Raw genomic sequence first — 18,850 nt, forward strand, 5'->3', positions numbered from 1 at the left:
ACACTTCACCTACTTTAGGAAAAGGTTTCAATTGCGGAAGAGAAGGCTGAGTTTCCAGGATAACCGTAAGGCTGATACGATTGGGCGGCTCCCCATTATTTCCATCAACTCACATAATGCCGAGTTGTACTATCTACGCATGCTACTGTACCGCGTGCCTGGCCCAACATGCTTTCAGGATCTCCGTCGTGTTGGTGGTAGGGTCAGAGACCTATCTGGCAGCCTGCATTGCATATGGCATCGTTGACAATGACCAGGAGGTGGATTCTGTTATGGAAGAGGCTGCAAATATTGCATTTGGCCCTGCAGTCCACGAAGTATTTGCCAACATGCTCATATTCGTCCTCAGAGGCAACCACCTGCAGTTCTGGGAAAGGCACAAGTATGCGCTGTGCGAGGACTTCATGCGTGCAGCAGGTGTGAATGAGCCAAATGAACGCATTGTGAGTGAAGTGCTACTGGAGCTGAGGGACAAAATTGAGAGGCACGGCTTTTCGCTCAGAAAGAGCTTTGGCCTTCCTGAGCCTGAACCAGTTCATATCCAATCTCGCATTCCTCGTGTCATCGAGCACGAAACAGGGCACAATATAGGAGAACTTGAGGCTCACATCGCTCAAACAGAGTGCCTTCTTAATGACGAGCAGCACGTTATTGTCGATAAAGTGATGACGAGTGTGGAACACGGACATGGCTGGATGATCGCAGTTGATGCAAGTGGTGGGACTGGGAAAACATTCACATTGTCTCATATGCTCAACAAAGTGCGAGCAAAGGGCAAAGTGGCTCTTGCGACTGCTGCAAGTGGTATTGCAGCTACTCTGTTGCCTAAAGGGGTCACCTTCCATAGTAGGACCAAGTGTCCATTCATTCTCACTGATGAGTCCACTTGCAACATCAGTGAAAATGACACCACTGCAGCACTCATACGAATGACGAATATAATGGTGGTGGATGAGGTTTCAATGATAGATCGTCGCGCATTGGAGGCAGCAGATCGAACATTCCAGTGGCTTTGGGGCTCAGAGGAACAATTTGGCGACATCACAATGGTTTTCAGTGGTGACTGGAGGCAGATCCTTACCGTTGTGCCACACGGTAGCCATATTGACATACTTGGAAGGTGTTTCAAGAGCTCATACCTGTGGAGAAAAGTGCAGATACTTCGTCTCACAGTAAACATGAGGATCATGCAGGGTGCTGGAGAACAACAGGACGAATCTGATTTTGCAAAATTCCTGCTGGATCTGGGTGAAGGGAAGATTCCTGTCATTCCAGAAGAGGGTGAATTTGCTATTGAGCTCAGGGAACCGCTCATTCTTCCAGGTGAAAAACTTCAGAATATTGTCACTTGGGTGTACGAGGACTTGCACAACAACAATACAATCCCCAAGTGGCTATGCGAGCGTGTTATACTATGTCCGACCAATTCTGAAGTCGATCAGGTAAATGACTACATGACAACCATATTTCCAGGGGAGGAACATGTTTGCTGTAGCATCGATACAGCAGAATCTGAGGGTGATCATTTGTATCCGCCTGAGTTCCTGAACACCCTCTGTCCATCTGGTATGCCTCCTCATCGGATCACTCTCAAGGTGGGTATGGTGATCATGCTGCTACGAAACTTCGACCAGCAGAGCGGGCACTGCAATGGCTCAAGGTACATCATCCATCAGATCCTTCCAAATCTGTTGGTTGCAAAATCTGTGATGGGTGTCAATTCTGGACGTACATTGCTCATTCCACGCATAACCTTGAGTCCATCTGACAACATCTTCCCGTTCACTCTGCGGCATCGGCAATTTCCAGTACAACCATGCTTTGCCATGACTGTGAATAAATCCCAAGGGCAGTCGCTACACCGTGTTGGGGTCTTCTGCACAAGAGACTTCTTCAGCCATGGTCAGTTCTACGTGGCGGCCAGTAGGGTTGGCAGATCCAGCAGCCTCCGCATTCTTGCCCTGGACGAGGAAACAAAGAAGCGCCGTTTCCTCAGCAATGTTGTTTATGAAGAGGTGCTAACGACATAAAGGTGTGTACATGTAGACAGTTTTAATTATTATTTATTTATTGAAGAAAAATTGTTCTGAAAATTTTTTTTATCAAAACGTTGGCAGATCCAGCAGCCTCCGCATTCTTGCCCTGGACGAGGAAACAAAGAAGAAGGGCCGTTTCCTCAGCAATGTTGTTTATGAAGAGGTGCTAACGAGATAAAGGTGTGTACATGTAGACAATTTTTATTATTATTTATTTATTGAAGAAAAATTGCTCCGAAAATAATTTATCAAAACGTTGGCAGATCCAGCAGCCTCGGCATTCTTGCCCTGGACGAGGAAACAAAGAAGTGCCGTTTCCTCAGAAATGTTGTTTATGAAGAGGTGCTAACGAGATAAAGGTGTGTACATGTAGACAATTTTTATTATTATTTATTGAAGAAAAATTGTTCCAAAAATAATTGATCAAAAAAGTGCACAACTTTTTTTTGTTTCCAAGTGTCAAAACGGTTTGGCCTTTGGAAATGTTAAGAAATTCAGCTCTCCTCAACATGCTTCCCAACGAAATACATCTCATTTTGGTGGTATGCTTTGCAAACTATTTTTTTAAACTATTTTAAAACTAAAACAATTTGAACATGGAATACCTAATGACACTGTACTTTCAGGTCTCCTACAAATCCTACCCTGTCTCCTCACCGTGGGGTAGGAGTGGCAATGGTCAATGGCAGCGAATGTCATGGCTAGCAAAGACAGGGAGGTAAACTTGATTTCAATTTGCATTTTAAGTAACTCTGTGTGTGTAAATATCACAGCAGTTGTTACTTCAATGCAAGCGATAATTTGTGGATTGCATGTGAACATTCTATATGGGCACGCACTACTTCCGGATAGTGATGACTTACTGTATTCTAATAATTTCTCGATTTCTTATGTGCATTTATAGATAAACACAATGCCCCAATCCAGTCGTCGTTTACGAGAGCGAAGGAACGGCCTGTGTGGTTGCTGTTTCTGGCACGTGGTTTGAAAGTTTTTTTTTTTTTGCATGTACGGCCACGCACGTACGGGCACGTGAGAGCGAAGGAACGGCTTGTGTGGTTGTTTCTGGCATGCGGTTTGAAAGTTTTTTGTTTTGTTTGCACCTACGGGCATGCACTGGTTATCAATAAATACCCCAATTGTTAAATGTTTTCAGCTCGTCACGTCGATTCTTTCATTGACTGAGCATTTCGTGTGTTGGTAGTTTGAAAGTCGTTGGTTTGCCGTAAAAGGGGGACATTTGGACCGACGGTTCTCGGCGATTAAGCCGCTTGGAATCGCGCACGGGACAGGCTCGCCTCAGCGGCTTGTTCCGTACGAGTTCCGTTGAGGGTGGAATAACGTGGTAGTTGGATCACGTGGGTATATAGGTAAATTGAAGATTGGCAATCGACCCTACCCCACGTGGTCTTCCCATTGGCGTATTTCGGTTCTTGTGCAAGGACCCGTCGACTCGGACTTATCCGGGCGGCGATCTATATTCCGGGCGATCGGTTGGGCCGACTCGACTTGCGGCTCCGTCAGAGAGGTCGGCTCGCGGCCGACACACCGGACAGTAACATTATTCTCTCTGCTATCTCCCCCACCACAATATCTATCTATCTCTATCTCTCTTTCTCTTCCTTGCTCCACCCCTCCAAATACAGTGCAGGACCCTTCTCCCACATCTCATCTCTCACTCTCCCTTCCCCTCTCTCGCTGACTATGTCTCTGTCTCTGGACATATCCAGATGGTGGTTGTGTGTGGACGGTGTTCGTCTCCAGATGTGTCTGAGTAGTGTTCACGGCCGTATGGGAGTTTGTCTCCGGATGTGTCCAGGCGGTATTTATGTCTGGACGGGTGTTTGTCTCCAGATTGTGTTTTTGTATGACCCACAGGAAATGGATTTCAGACAATATTTTGTTTCCATCTTCACTGATATTCTATGCAGAACCATTTTGATGCAACAGTATGAATGGTAATCAACGCTCCTTTGCAGGTCTGCCTTCCCTTCCTTTCACCTCACACTGTCTTACCTTTCCCTACCCCTCCCTCCGCTTTCCTTTACCCTCCACCTCTGCACTTTTCCCGCTCTCTCTCCCCCCTCCCCTCTCTCCCACTTCCCCCCTCTTTTTCTACCTCCTCCCTTTAGTATTACTGTCAGCGAAACATCGCGTGGTATTTGCTCGTATCAAATAAGAGTGTGTTAATACAAGGATAAAAAACACCAATTTCAGGAATTGAGAGGCGTATGAACGAAGATCGATATTATATCCATTTTACAAGGACTTAATGCGTATAATTGGTTCAGTTTTGATCACTGCCTCAACTTCTTTTGTTTCCAACTTCCTTCATTCTCTTTTACAGCCAAATTCCTCTTTATCTCATGTGAACTATCTGGAAAATGAGGTAAACAGTCTCCAGGTGGTCGTAGAGAATAAATTAATTTGGGAACATGTGTGATTGAGGTTTAATGTGTGCATCATTGAGGTTTAATTCAATATATTTTTTTTATAATTAGAGGGGAACTGCATGCCGTTTGCAGCTGGAAAACAAGCATGTGATGGAGATTAAAATGCAGGTGTTGCAGTAGATTTACGAGGATGCACGGGCTTGTTTGGACAGGAATGAGACAAAGCTACAAAGAATTTTCATATCAATGTCTTTCACAAATATTTCTGAGCAACAATCATATTTTCAATCACATTTATGTTGATGTTCATGATAAAACATCATACTCGAGTTTAAAAACGCAATCACAACCAATATTGTTTAAAAGTTGCACTTTCTGTTTTGTCGTTATTCATCACCAGTAACCAGACGTGAGGAGAACTCCTCAGCACCCACAGCTCCTTATTCGACTCCACTCCACTCCACTCACTCCGAAGATGATGGTGAGTGCTGAGGTTCGAGGAAACCTGGCAGAAACTTTTGACGTGTCAAAATGTTCATGGATCGTCAATGGTTTTGATGCTACAAAGAGAAATGCCAAATTGTTTCTAAGGTTTGACAACCTCGATTCAGTGATTAGACATTATCCTTGTTTATCTATCACAGAATGGCTGAAGACATCAACAGGGAGACCAAGCAGTGGCGTGCAGAGGGGGGGGGGGGCGACGGTGCGTTGGCCTCGGGCATCCATAGGATGGGGGCATTCAATCAGAGAAGGAAATAAGATAGTCGTTTTAAAATTTCAGCGGTGATAAATCAATTTTTGGAGGCTCACTGTACTGCAGAGGCAGTTGTTAGCCCTTTATTCCTTTAACATGGTGTACCCTTTCTGTCTAGAGAAAATGGTGCTTCTCCCCATCCCCCCACACGCATGCGCATGATGTACATGGTGCAACCATCAAAAGCAACAAGCAGATGTGGCTGTTCGTTCCTGCGTTTCCTCGAGTCATAACTCGTCTTTTCTTCAGCTTTTTGTGCATCTAGATTAGTTATTTTACCTACTCAGGTCAGTGAATAACTCGAGAACGGGTGCAACTACGTTTTTTTTTATAGGTTTTTTTGGTGATATTTAATGAAATATTTACATGGGATGTCGTAAGAGTGAAGCCTGGATGATCAGAGGACTGCTATGGCATTTAATCTCGGAATAGGAGACATTTATTCCTTAACATGTTAATATTCGAATACAGATACCACGAATTTGCAAGTACATGATATAAATTGCACAAAATTATCAGTGGAGAATCAGTGTGAAATAATTTGATACGAAGGAACAAAGAAATGAAATATGGTTTATTCCTCTGCAATTGACCGATTGTTTACCATTTCTTCCCATTTTCTCATGCGTCTTACGGTTTTTGAGATAGAAAATGAAATGTTACGAGTATTTCGTGTGCTTATTATTATCGAGTTTAGAATTATTGCAGTATGGTTTATTCTCCACAACCACGCCATCTCCACAACACAGCGCCCTCCTCAGCAAACAGCGGTAAAATACCATTGTTACGAACTCGCGGCGCAACAGGGGGAGTCGCATTCCAGCGTCCGTGTGCAATCAGCCGTCCAAACGGCTGATTTGCATAAAAGGATCAAGACGGGCTTTGCCCTGGAAAAGGCCAGCCAATCAGAGGTGAAAGGGGTGGAGCCAGCCTGGGGTGAAGGTTCAGAGGTGAAAGGGGGAAGTGCCGATTTTGGGTGGTGAAACCTCCAACGGCTTCTCCCCTCAGGCTATAAAAAGCCGCGTTGGCAACGCGCAGGGAGTTGGTGGTGGAGCTGCTATCTATAACTATATTGTTACGGTTGTGGAAATTCGCATTACACCATAAAGAGTCCTCAGGTGAGATTTCTCCGTAAGTCCATGTGTAGTTAGCCCAAACCCGTTGTATAGAGGGAATATGTCTGATTCATCCGGGCTGTGACGCTTTGAGTTAGCCATTTTTCTGTTCTATATTTTATTTCAAACAAACAGCATCTCAACAACCACGCCATCCCCATCACAGCGCCAACCACACTACAACGACTCCACCTCCACCACATCATCGCTTCTACAACCATTCGCAAACACCACCACCTTCGCCTTTACCTTCACAACTTCATCCCACATCATCGCTTCTACGGCCATTCCCAAACACCACCAGTCAACACCAAACGTCGTGTTCCCGGAGCCGTTCGGCAGTGGAGGCCGAATGCGTCGATCCGCGGATCAGGAATGCTTCACGCCCACTTCTCCTCCGTCCAAAGGGAAAGAGCGAGGCAGCTTGGCCCCGCCTCCAGGCGCGTGAAGGTGAATTCCGTCTCTGCAAATTTTAGGATCAGGGGAGGTTCACGCCCATTTTTGCCCGACCAATGGCTGACCGGGGGGGGGGGGGCGGTGTGGCTCCGCCTCCAATCGCGTTCTGATCCGGGAATTTGCATATCGGCCCCTCCTGAGAGCTATAAAGATGCGAGCGGAAGGCAACTCGAGAGTGGGGCGTGAGTTAAGCGTGGAGTGTGGAGCGTTGAGCGTTGGGGAGCGGAGTTGAGAGTTGAGTTGAGCTGGAAGAAGTGGAGTGCGCGCGGTGGAGCTGCAGGCGGCGGGTCGGGGCAAGCGAGCTCGGGTCCGAGGCAAGGAGGACGGCGGTCGGCGACGAGGTTGTGGTGTGGGGGATCGCTCGTCTCGTCACGGGACCCAAGCCAGCGAGCCACTCCCCCAGGGCATCAACAATTTCCCCTTCCCCCGCGCTGAGATAGTGCAAAGGGGGGCCCCGTTCCTCCTCCACCCCAAACGTGGTGCCAACGAGCACGCCAGGGGCACTGAGTCGGGGCACAGCGGCGCGGACATTTTGCGGCTTGCCCGCCAACGCGTCACGAGGACGCGGGTAAGATCTCCCCGGTCTCGCGGACCTGGCCGCTCCTCTAGGTCCCGCGCACATTTGGCCTACGGGCCTGTCTGCAAGGGTGGCTTCCTTCTTTTGCTTTTGTGTAAATGTGTGTTTGCGCCGTCTGTGAAGTAAACTGTAAGTGTTGCCGTGTGTACGCGTTAGGTCGGTGTCAACTGTTCTTCTTGCCTTTGCTTTTTGTGTATTCTGTATGGCTGTATATACGTGCTTTCCGTGTGTCGCGAAATAAAATGCTTGCTTGTTGAACTGTGCCCGTTTCGTTTCGTCTTTTTCTCTATTTGAATCTCCATCTTGCATCACGTAAGGGGTTCGTAGTGGGTTCAACATCCCGGTAATTAATCTGAACCGTCCGGGTCGACGATAACACTGCTCGGTTATCCCGATAGTACGGAACGGGCCACCCAAGCGGCTCATGTCCGGAGTCGACCTGTGGCGAGGTACGATCGCCCGGTTAACCATCCGCGTGGGTACTTAGGTAGGTCGAGTTTGGCGAACAACCCCACCCTACACGGGTGGCCGATTGGCACGATTTTGGTGAGGTCGAAAGGCCCACCCATGACTATCACCCGGCGTTGTTCCGAGAGGGTCACGACAATCGTCCGTCCGGTGAGCGACGTGCCGCGATTCGAGTTATGTGGCCGTTCGCACGCTGGCGGGCGCGAATTCGCAACAATATTATTGTTTTAATTTTAATGGTTTTATCTCCAATTAAGATTTTTTGTTCTCTTATCTATCTATAATTCCAGCAATGTGTGTGTGTGTGTGTGTGTGTGTGTGTGTGTGTGTGTGTGTGTGTGTGTGTGTGTGTGTGTGTGACCGCTGTTTCTCGACAACCAATGGTCCGATCTCATTGAAACTTGCCAGGTATATTGCTGGGAACCTGAGGATGTGCCTTTTCAAGATTTGATATTAATCGGACAAGTGCTTCCCAAGTTATGACCATTTATTTACCAACCAATGACAAGACACGTTTCTGCGGCCATTTATTTACCAACCAATGACAAGACACATTGCTTTGTAGGCGTGGCCGTTGGGGAAGAGATCCTCAGCCGCGTTCCCCATTACTGGTTACAACGTACGGACTTCCGGATAGTGATGACTTAGTATATCTATATATTAATACTGAAGGACCAATTTTGTGCCCCTCCTAGCGGTCGCGTCACGTTTTTGTCGGTACTGTGACCTGGACTGAAAGAAACATGGTACCTGTAAGAGTGCATCGCACATCGTGGCAATAGTCAAACTTCAACTCTGAAGCAGAATAAACACTTTTCGTTTAACATTCGTTTACATGGCAACATGTGACATCACCGCCGAGAGGCGTAAGGACGTCATGACATCATCGGTCATTCGCTGACGTCATTACGTCTGTCGTAGACAGACCGTCACCGCTGAGAGGTGTAATTCCACTCCTCGAAAATAGCGTCTGCAATGTAAAACCCTCTTCTGCATGTGCTGACTACCTCAGAATGTGAATTTGACACAAAAAAATGCAACAAGAAACATTGTATCTTCTATATATTAATACTGAAGGACCAATATTGTGCTCCTCCTACCGGTCGAGTCACGTTTTTCTCGGGACTGTGACCTGAGAAGTTTTGACACGGTGTACGTCAAAGTAGACACGTGCACAAATCAGGGGACTTCTTCACAAGGAGTGTACACCAAAAATGTCATGTACAAGGACGTTTTGTAGGCCTCATTAGGTAAGGCCATGGAGTACATCGCTTTGGAATTGGCTGGTGCAAGAGCAGCCACTGGTTGTCATATTGGGCTCATGGAACGAAATACGTCTGTGACGGGGTTTTGGTTAGTACAGATGAAGAAGCTGGCAACATTGGAACTCAACCAGAAAACAATACTGCTTCGGTATCTGACATTAATATCTTAACTCCTGATACTAACTTGTGTACTTCTGATACCATTCCAGGAATGAAAGCTGAAGGATACAGACGGAGATCTAAGGCTAAGTTGTTTAGGTCTGTTCACTTTGATTGAGACAAAGAACCAGACAAACACTTCCGAGAACTGCTCATGCTATACACATGTTGGAGGGATGAAGAAAGTGATCTTCTTGGTGGCCATGACACGTATCAGAATCACTATAACAAGGTTAGTGACAAAGTTGATGCAGAAAAGCAAAAATACAAGTTATCCACAGACGCTGTAGACCAAGCTCTGCGTGACTTACAGAACTTTGATGAAGATGATGATGTTGATGGAGCTGCATAGGTGGCTACCAAAACAGAACATCGAGACAGAAGAGATGAGGCACAGACACAAGAGGACAACAACAATCATTCTCCTCCAGAACACAATGATCTTGGAGAAGATCTTGGTCTAAGCACTACATCTCCCAGTACTGAGGACATTGTTCAGTATGAAATGCATGACAAGTTTCGTAAGCACATGCAGAGTCTAACAAAGCATCAGAGGGAGTTTGTGTATGATATTCTCCACCAAATGAAGACCTCAGACACACCTGTATTCCGCTTTCTCAGTGGAGGTGCAGGATTTGGAAAAATGCATGTCATCAATGGTCTCTATCAAGCTGCCCTCAGATATCTCAACAGCATAGCAGGCGAAGATTTTGAACATATTAAGAAAATGTTGCTGGCCCCGACAGGCAAGGCTGCTTTCGATATCAATGGAAATACCATCCATAGTGCCTTAAAAGTGCCAGCCAGTCAATCTCTTGATTACCGGTCATTGGACAGTGATCGTCTGAACAGACTTCGTACACAACTTGGCCATGTGAAGTTAGTCATTATTGATGAAATATCGATGGTTGGCAACAAGATGCTAAATTTCATACACAAGTGTCTACAGGAGATCACTGGTTCTTCCCAAGTTTTTGGTGGTATTTCTATTATCGCAGTCGGTGATTTGTTCCAATTGAGACCAGTCTGTGACAGCGACATATTTGCTAATATTGACAAGGATTATGGTCCCCTTGCTACAAATCTGTGGCAAACACATTTCCAGATGTTTGAATTGCATCTGGAATTCCTGTCAACTGAACGTCACTTTGACGTTCTCTTTTCTCCAAGGGTTTTCTTTTCTCCAAGATCTCCAAGGGTTCTACAATAAGGTAGAAGTGAGAAAGGCGAGATTGAGATGGTTTGGACATGTGCACAGGAGGGAAGCGGAGTATATCGGGAGAAGGATGTTGAAGATGGAGCCGCCAGGCAGGAGGAGAAGAGGAAGGCCAAAGAAGAGGTTCATGGATACGGTGAGGGCGGACATGCGGGTTGTTGGAGTGTCAATGGAAGATGTGGAGGATAGAGCGAAATGGAGACAGTTGATCCGCTGTGGCGACCCCTAACGGGAGCGAGCCGAAAGAAGAAGAAGAATAATTGCATTAAATAATGAGGGAGCGAGACAATCTACAGTTTGCACAATTGTTGAATCGCCTTCGAGAGGGCAGGCAAACACCTGCTGATTTACAGTTGTTGCACACCAGATGTCGTCATCAGCCAACATAGCAATTTCCTCAAGAAGCTCAACACTTATTCATTAACAATGCCAAAGTGAACCAGCACAACACAAATGCATTTCTATGTTCTGAAGCTGATAAATTTACTGTGAGAGCTAAAGATTCTGTTATTGGAGAAATGTCCTCAGTGAGCTCTGTCTGTTCAAGACTACTTAACCAAGTTCCAGATGATCCAAGAAAAACGATGCAGTTGCACACAAATCTCCAGCTTGCACTTGGATTAACATATGATCTCTGTGTAAATGTAAATGTTGAAGATGGCTTGACAAATGGAGCTGCATGTGAAGTGACTAGATTTGCTCTTCCACAATCATCTAGCAATACAGCATCTGGTGTTGCATGGGTGGAATTTGATGAGAAGGAAGTTGGGGTCAAGACAAGACATCAAAATAGGCACTTGTACAAAGGAAGCATGAAGAAATCATGGACACCCATCACCCCTATCTCCAGACAATTCAAAGTGGGTCGCAATCAATAGGCTGAAGTCCTCAGTACCCAATTTCCACTAAGACCAGCAGCTGCCAAGACAATTCATCACTCTCAGGGTGACACTGCGCTTTCGGCCCGCTATAGTCCCCCGTCCAATGAAACGTTTTGGAAAATTGGAACAGAGGTGGAACAAATTGGAACAATTTGGAGCTGGAGTGAAACAGTTTGGAAGAGTGCTTTCCAGATCTGCGCTATCGAGCATTTCTTATGACCCTTCTTAGGATTTTCTAAAAGCTTATCATAATTTAAGTCGAAAACGCTTTTTAGAAAAAATATAGCTTGTAAATTCAGTTTTTAAATGAGTTTTGTTGATTCGAACTGGGCAACGAAAGCGAGGCTCTGCACACCAGCAAGATGGCGGCCTCCTAGGGTGGAAATTTGCAAACGCAGTCTCTTTTCGTTTTCGACCGATATGTCGCGTTAGTGGGATTTTAGGGGCGATCCCTCAAAGAACCGACATTTACTCTCATCGATGACTGTGTGCTAAGGTCAGTGATAAACATTTTCTGTCGATTAGATCCGATTTTCTTCGCGTTGTTGTTGTTGCATGTTATTCACCCATTTACCTCAGTGTGAGTTGTAATTTTCCTTAAGTTTTTGCCGTATACCCGTCGATTAGTGGGAGATTATGCCATTTATGTGAATTTGTGCATGCCTGTCGATGTTTGTTAATCTCTGTGATAAACAAACATATATTACCAAAGTATATTTACTTCGGTTCGCATCATTGTAAACTTATTGTTACATAGCCCATGTTATGGTTTTAAGGTTTTTTTTTCTAGTTTATTTCAGCACGAAATCAGGGATTAACCCCCATTTTTGTTTATCTGCAGTCCATATTTGGTCGTACAAATGCAGTTTGTATGCTAAATAGTCTTAAAGGCCTTAAATACTACACTGTTATAAGGTGTTTTTTATTGCATACAGTTCCATGCTAGTGAAGATGCCGAAGAAGGGACGCATAACCGCAGAGTGGCACGTCAGGCTTCGGCAATATGTGGGAGGACAGTTTGAATTCGGATGGGGCCAAAGGCCATCTAGTGGCGGAAGATGGGCTAAGGTTCTGTTCCGAATAGAGAACTGTCCTAGACACGCCGCCTCGGGAAAGGACCTGTTTGGAAATCCCATTCAGTGTACGAACCACGTATTTCCACGAACCGAAGATATATAAACGAGCGAGCTTCACACAAAAATATGTTATATTTATGTTATGATATCAGTATTTAAATGCCACTAACATATACATATATCGGGCGTATAAAAAATAGTGTGGTAGATAAAAACATTAGAAAGGAAAAAATAAAGGAAATATACATATATTATATACATATATATACATTAGAAAATATACATATATATATATATATACATTAGAAAAAAGGAAATATACATATATATACATACATATACATATATATATATATATATATATATATATATATATATATATATATATATATATATATATATATATATATATGTTCAGATGATGGTACCTTAGCAGTAGTTTATCATAGTTGTTAGCATTTATTTTGATATTATTTATCTTTATATTTTGTAGAGCAGACCTCATGGTGGAAGCGGAGATGAGAAGCTTCCGGGCCCCTCAACAGGTAGGCCTACCAGCACCGCGACCAGCACAGTGAGCAGCCCACCACCCAAAAGCGATGACGGGTGCGAGTCCCTACAAATAACACCACCAGACAAGATGCAGACGGATGCAGGCCCCACACCAAGCTTGTCATCCGTGTATGATAGCAAGGCCGAGTACCTATCCCGACTGCCGGCAGGGTGGGAGATAGGCATGTCGGAGGGCGATAGACTGTGGATAGGCCATGCATTGTTCCACTCCAAGGGCAGGCTTAAGGACAGTCTGCAGTTCTGGTGGCACCCGCCCTCCTTGGCTGTGGAATCTGGCACCCCGGACGAGCGGTCATACTTCCTGTACAGTCTGATTCTGTGGATGCCACGCCGGATGCTTGGGATAAGCTTCAGTTGCCCGGACTGCAAGGGGAAGCCAGATTGTTTGCTGCGCTCCAAAGGCCTCTATCGTCGCGTCAGGCACGTTTTGAACACAGACAGTTTTTAATTCCTTGCAGTTGAGTACCTGTACTGCAAACTGTGTTTAAAGCAGTATCTGGTACATGACAGTGGGCTGATGGACCAGCTTACGGACGCACAGAAGTCCCGCTTCCCTGTGCTGCTGACGCACAAATACGCCTGTGACAGAGCCGGCGTATCGTTACTCAGAGCGCAGACTCTTGGTAACAGCCCCACAGCCATGCGCAACAACCTGCATGAGCTGCACAGCGAAAACTATTTGCGTCAGCAGCTAGTTTACCTTTCGGACTGTGCCCGACACCGACAGTTCTGCATGAAGATGAACCTGGATGTCCCGAGCTGTGAGGATGTTCCGCAGTTCAAGCCTCCAGCCAACCCAAAGTGGTTCCTGGCATGCTATGTCAGTGACGTCTTCAACCGGTTCGACATGCTGAAGGCGCTGATCACCTCCACGTTTGGAAACGTGTTGAAGATAGACTCAACGAAGAAGGTAGTTATAATTACTTGACTGTTTCAATTTCAATAATTTTATAGTTTAACCCCATTTTTATGAAATTGTTTGTGTATTTTATATACCGGTACAGTTATAACAATATGCCAAAAGGTAATTACTCATCAATACCAGTATTAATGATTGTTATTAATAATTTATGAAATTTTTCTTCTATTTATTTCTTTTAGAAATGTTTTAGGTGCATTTTTCTGTTAGGGTTGATATTTTTACACTCTTCTGCTTTACAGGTGTGTAAAAAAACTACAGGGAGAAACGTGTAGAAGTGCGCAGTGGGCGACAAATGTGGGTAATGAGAGGGGCGAGGTGTTGATGTCTGTCCTCACCACATCAGAGGGAATGGACAGCCTCAAGCCCATGGCCGAGGGACTGGTGTCCAGGTATAAGACGGCCAACCAGGACCCCCCTCGGTGCCTCTACACGGACCGAGAGTGTTGCTCCCACAGCGGACCTTCCAAGTACAAGGTACTTTTAATTTAAATGAGGGCATGAAATAAATAAATAAATATAAAAAATTAACCAACATTGTCACCCATGCATATGTTTGTTCAAAAAAAAAAATATATATATATATATATATATATATATATATATATATATATATATATATATATATATATATATATATATTTGTCAGAGAGCATTTAGCATGTATTTACTGCCTTGCATGTTTCAGCTTCTGTTCTCTGATTGGGAGCATCTAGAAATACGCCTCGACATATGGCATTTTATGAGGCGACTGGCCCTTGGCTGCACCTCAGAGATCCACCCACTGTATGGCGTGTTTATGGCCCGCCTGTCCAGCGCCATATTTGAGTGGGACAAGTCGGACTTGGACAACTTAAAGGTATGTGAAATGTTTTCCTTCATACCTGTGTCACATTACAAGAGCAGTCAAACTTTTGTAGATGAACTGAATTTTTCAAGCTGTTTATTTTCTATTTACTGTGTATTTTTAATATAGACATCTGTTAACTGACAGGAGGCCAAGAAGTTGGAACTGCGGAAGGCGGGTGTCTCGAACCCTTCAGACAGCTCAGCGTTGAAGGCCATCACCCAGAAGGAGTTGGAGAGGTAAACAGCACTTGAAAAAAACATACTAAAAAAAACAGTTATTTGCACCTGTGTTTTGCCAGTAGCCGTAGTCGATGTATGTGCAATATTGATCAAAATTGTCACAAACTAGAAGTGATGTTAATGGTTGAACTTTGCACAATTCTGCTTTCAGTCACTGTAGGAGGCGGACCAAGGGAGTGTTGAAGACGGCTGAGGACATCGAGGCCCTCATCTTAGGCCTGACTGGTGTGTCGGATGCACTGGGTGTTCCTGTTCTGAAGTCAGAGATAACAGACATATGGAAGGAGCAGAAGAAACACTTAGCCTGCATTCAGGATATTCCAGGTAAGCTCTGAACTCGTTTATTTTTTATTTTTTTTTTCATCAGCCGCAGAATAGAAAATTTCTTGTTAAATTTAGTGTTTTTATTTCTTTCAATCGTGTCTTTTTTTCTGTATATTTCACAGGACTGCAGCTATACACTGTAACAGGGGAGCTGACAAAGGGGACACACACCCTCCCAGTCTTCAGGTGTGCACGGGGGTCGACCTCCCTTGAATGCTTTCACAGCCACCTCGCCAAATTCATTCCGGGTACCTCGGCAAGTGCGGTGAACTTTCAGGCGTACCTCCTTGACGGCATCACTAGTTGGAACTATCTGCGCTCCTCAGCAGCTTTGAGCCAGCCGAACACTGAAAAAGTGTTGAGGACTTACGATGTGCGGCTGATTCAACGAGTAAACTCCCTAAGCCAGGCCGTGCTCAATAAGCCAGCACTGAGCGTGGCCATGGTTCCGTCAACCTACACTGGGGAGGACATTGGGGTAGAGTACTTATACAGACAAAGTGGGTTCACTCTGCCCAAAGCAGAAGACCTGGATACCGAGATAGATGAAGGCTTTGAAGACATAGCAGATGAGCAGTTGAATGAGCCAGTTCCGTCGTTGGAAGAAGAAGAGCTTCTGCCCGCTGCTCCTGTTTCTCCGCCCGATGATGAGAGCGAGGTTAGTTACATATCATATACCGTATTTTCACGACTATAAGGCGCATATAAACGTCTTAGATTTTTGTCAAAATGTGCGACGCGCCCTATAGTGCAGTGCGCCCTTTGTGTGTCGTCATTGTAAGGCGGACGTATTTGTGAACATTAGAACTGGGGGTAAATGTGGGCGTGGCTTATGTATAAAAGAACAGGTATGTGCGGTATGCAGAACATTGCTGTTTTAACAACCCCGAAAATGGCAAAGAGACACGCTTATGAAGCTCAGTTTAAACTGAAGGCGATCAGCTATGCGGAGGAACATGGGAATCGAGCCGCGGCGAGGAATTTCCAGATCAACGAGTCGATGGTTCGAAAGTGGAGGAAGCTGGAAAACGAGCTGCGACAGGTGAAGAAGACGCAGCTGAGTTTCCGTGGAAACAAGGCGAGGTGGCCAGAGTTGGAGGAAAGACTTGAGCAGTGGATCGTTGAGCAAAGAGCAAGTGGGAGGAGCGTTTCGACGGTCACGATCCGACTGAAGGCAGTATCGATAGCGGAGGAAATGAAAATCGAACATTTCCACGGAGGTCCGTCTTGGTGCTTTCGCTTCATGAAACGGTGCCATTTTTCCATCCGGACCAGGACTACGATAGCGCAGCAACGTCCGGCGGATTATCAAGAAATGATGGAAAACTTCCGCTCCTACTGCAGCAAGCACATCTGCGACAAACGGATCCAGCCGAGCCACATCACCAACATGGACGAGGTGCCGCTCACGTTCGACATCCCGGTGAGTCACACGGTGGAGAGGAAGGGAACCAGCACGGTGGCGATACGCACAACGGGGTATGAGAAGGCTTCGTTTACTGTTGTGCTTGGCTGCCACGCCGATGGACAGAAACTGCCGCCGATGGTAATTTTCAAGAGGAAGACTTTGCCTAAAGAGACGTTTCCAGCAGGCGTCATTATCAAGGCAAATGAAAAGGGCTGGATGGACGAGGGAATGATGAAGGAGTGGCTGAGGCAGGTGTATGTAAGAAGACCGGGTGGTTTTTTCCACGCATCACCTTCGCTCCTGATTTATGACTCTATGCGTGCTCATCTCACCGACGACGTGAAAATACAAGTGAAGCAGATGAACGCTACGCTTGCTGTGATTCCGGGAGGCTTGACAAAGGAACTCCAACCGCTGGACATCGGCGTGAACCGGCCGTTCAAAGTGAGGCTGCGAGCGGCGTGGGAGCGGTGGATGACCGAAGGAGAGCACAGCTTCACAAAGGGTGGAAGGCAGTGCCGGGCGAGTTACGCCACAGTTTGCCACTGGATTGTTGATGCCTGGGCTAACGTGTCTGCTGGCACTGTTGTCCGAGCTTTCGCTAAAGCCGGCATCATTTCGGAGGAGCCGCACGGTGCAGAAAGTGACTCTGACGGCGAGGAAGGTGGACCTGCTAGGTTGGGTTTAGCGCAGTTCGATTCCGAAACAGAGGATGAGGATTTCGATGGATTTGATTAAAGACTATTACCGGTATTTGATTGTTTTAGTATTTTTGTAACTAATACTTTAATAAAGCACAACCAAACTCAATTTTGCTCCCGATCTATTTTTAAATACGCACACTTGTGTGCTTGTGTGAGTGTGTTGTTGTACGGCGGACGTACGTAGTAGAGGATATTCATATAAAACCCGCGCCCTATCGTGAGGAGCGCCTTATGTGTGTGTCAAATACAGGAACGGCACACACAACTGAGACTGCGCCTTTTGGCACGGTGCGCCTTTTGGTCGTGAAAATACGGTAATAGTAATAGTGTTATTACTAAATGATGTAATAAGATTATAATATAACAGAACCAGTAGACAGCCAGCTAATTTAATTTACTCATGTTCACTCAAATAGATCAGTGTTGTGATCAAATAGAAAAAGTATTGATAAGTGACTGTATTTTCAGAGACCACTCCAGGTATATCTAGTAAGAAACCTCACACGGCCAGGGTCAAAACTCTCTCAACACCGACTGGTACAGGGACACCTGATGAGGGTAAGATAAATAACTCATCCAATATATGTGCAAATCGGTATAATAGTGGCTAAAATTGTAGTTGTGTGCTTATTATAGTTGTTTTTATCTTTTCAGAATATCTTTTGCCTGATGGCTGGAAACAGACACTGCCTGCTGTAGACCATCGTTGGGTGTCACGTGCTTTGTTTAAAGCAAATAAGAAATCTGGGAAGGCAGAACTTGTTTTTTCAAGGGTAGACAAGTTATGGTGGCATCCTCAGCAGCCAGCCCTGATCTGCAGCCAGGTTCCCCATGGTGATCGGTACTTTGCATCCCGTCTTCTTCTGTGGATGCCGAGGAAACTCTGGCAGGTCCAGTTTCATTGCCCGCATGCTGAATGTCATGGCCATCTCTTGACATCGGCCGGGATATATCCAAGGGTTCGTCAAGTGTTGGATATAGATTGCTACTACAGCCTTGCTGCTGAGTACTTGGAATGTACCAGCTGTAAAAGAAAGTTAATCAGTTGGAGCAGTGTGTTACTTCAGCAGCTCGACTTGGGCCACAGACTGCAATTTCCAGTCTTACTTACATACAGGTAATACATTTTAGTTTTTTGATGAAATATTCAATAAGGTAGATACATAATTTAGTTTTTCTTTTCATCCGTAATATTCCTCATGTATGCATTTTCAGATATGCCTGTGATGTACGTTTTGTGCGGTTGTTGAGGCAGAGGGGACTAGGGAACAGCGCAACCCAATTACAGAAGAAACTAGCAGAAAGTCACAATGAGTCTTGGCTTCAGAAGACAGCTCATTACCTGACAGACTGCCAAGCCTTCTGTAATTGTGATACGAGCAAACTAGTTGTCAAGCCAAACTTCCAGCAGCCTCCCGCCTGTCCAGTTGTGCC

At 45.4% G+C, this 18,850-nt stretch overlaps 1 protein-coding gene and 1 long non-coding RNA gene across 2 annotated transcripts in view; both read left to right on the top strand.

Annotated features, from left to right (window-relative positions):
• The first annotated feature begins 14,552 nt into the window (after positions 1 to 14,552).
• LOC147034082 (uncharacterized) lies at positions 14,553 to 16,001 on the top strand. Its single transcript, XM_085849441.1, has 4 exons — positions 14,553 to 14,750; positions 14,886 to 14,977; positions 15,132 to 15,304; positions 15,427 to 16,001. The coding sequence occupies exons 1-4, from the start codon at positions 14,553 to 14,555 to the stop codon at positions 15,999 to 16,001; spliced, it is 1,038 nt and encodes a 345-aa protein (XP_085705567.1).
• A 1,790-nt stretch (positions 16,002 to 17,791) lies between these two features.
• The window catches only part of LOC147034083 (uncharacterized), a 3,610-nt gene continuing 2,551 nt past the window's right edge, over positions 17,792 to 18,850 (top strand). The window contains exon 1 of the long non-coding RNA XR_015059403.1: positions 17,792 to 18,850. This exon is cut by the window's right edge and continues 118 nt beyond it. This is a non-coding gene — a long non-coding RNA (uncharacterized LOC147034083).

This window comes from Eptatretus burgeri, chromosome 1 (genome assembly GCF_056783735.1).
Source record: "Eptatretus burgeri isolate ZD-2024b chromosome 1, Ebu_testis_v1, whole genome shotgun sequence".
Lineage (NCBI taxonomy): Eukaryota > Metazoa > Chordata > Myxini > Myxiniformes > Myxinidae > Eptatretus > Eptatretus burgeri.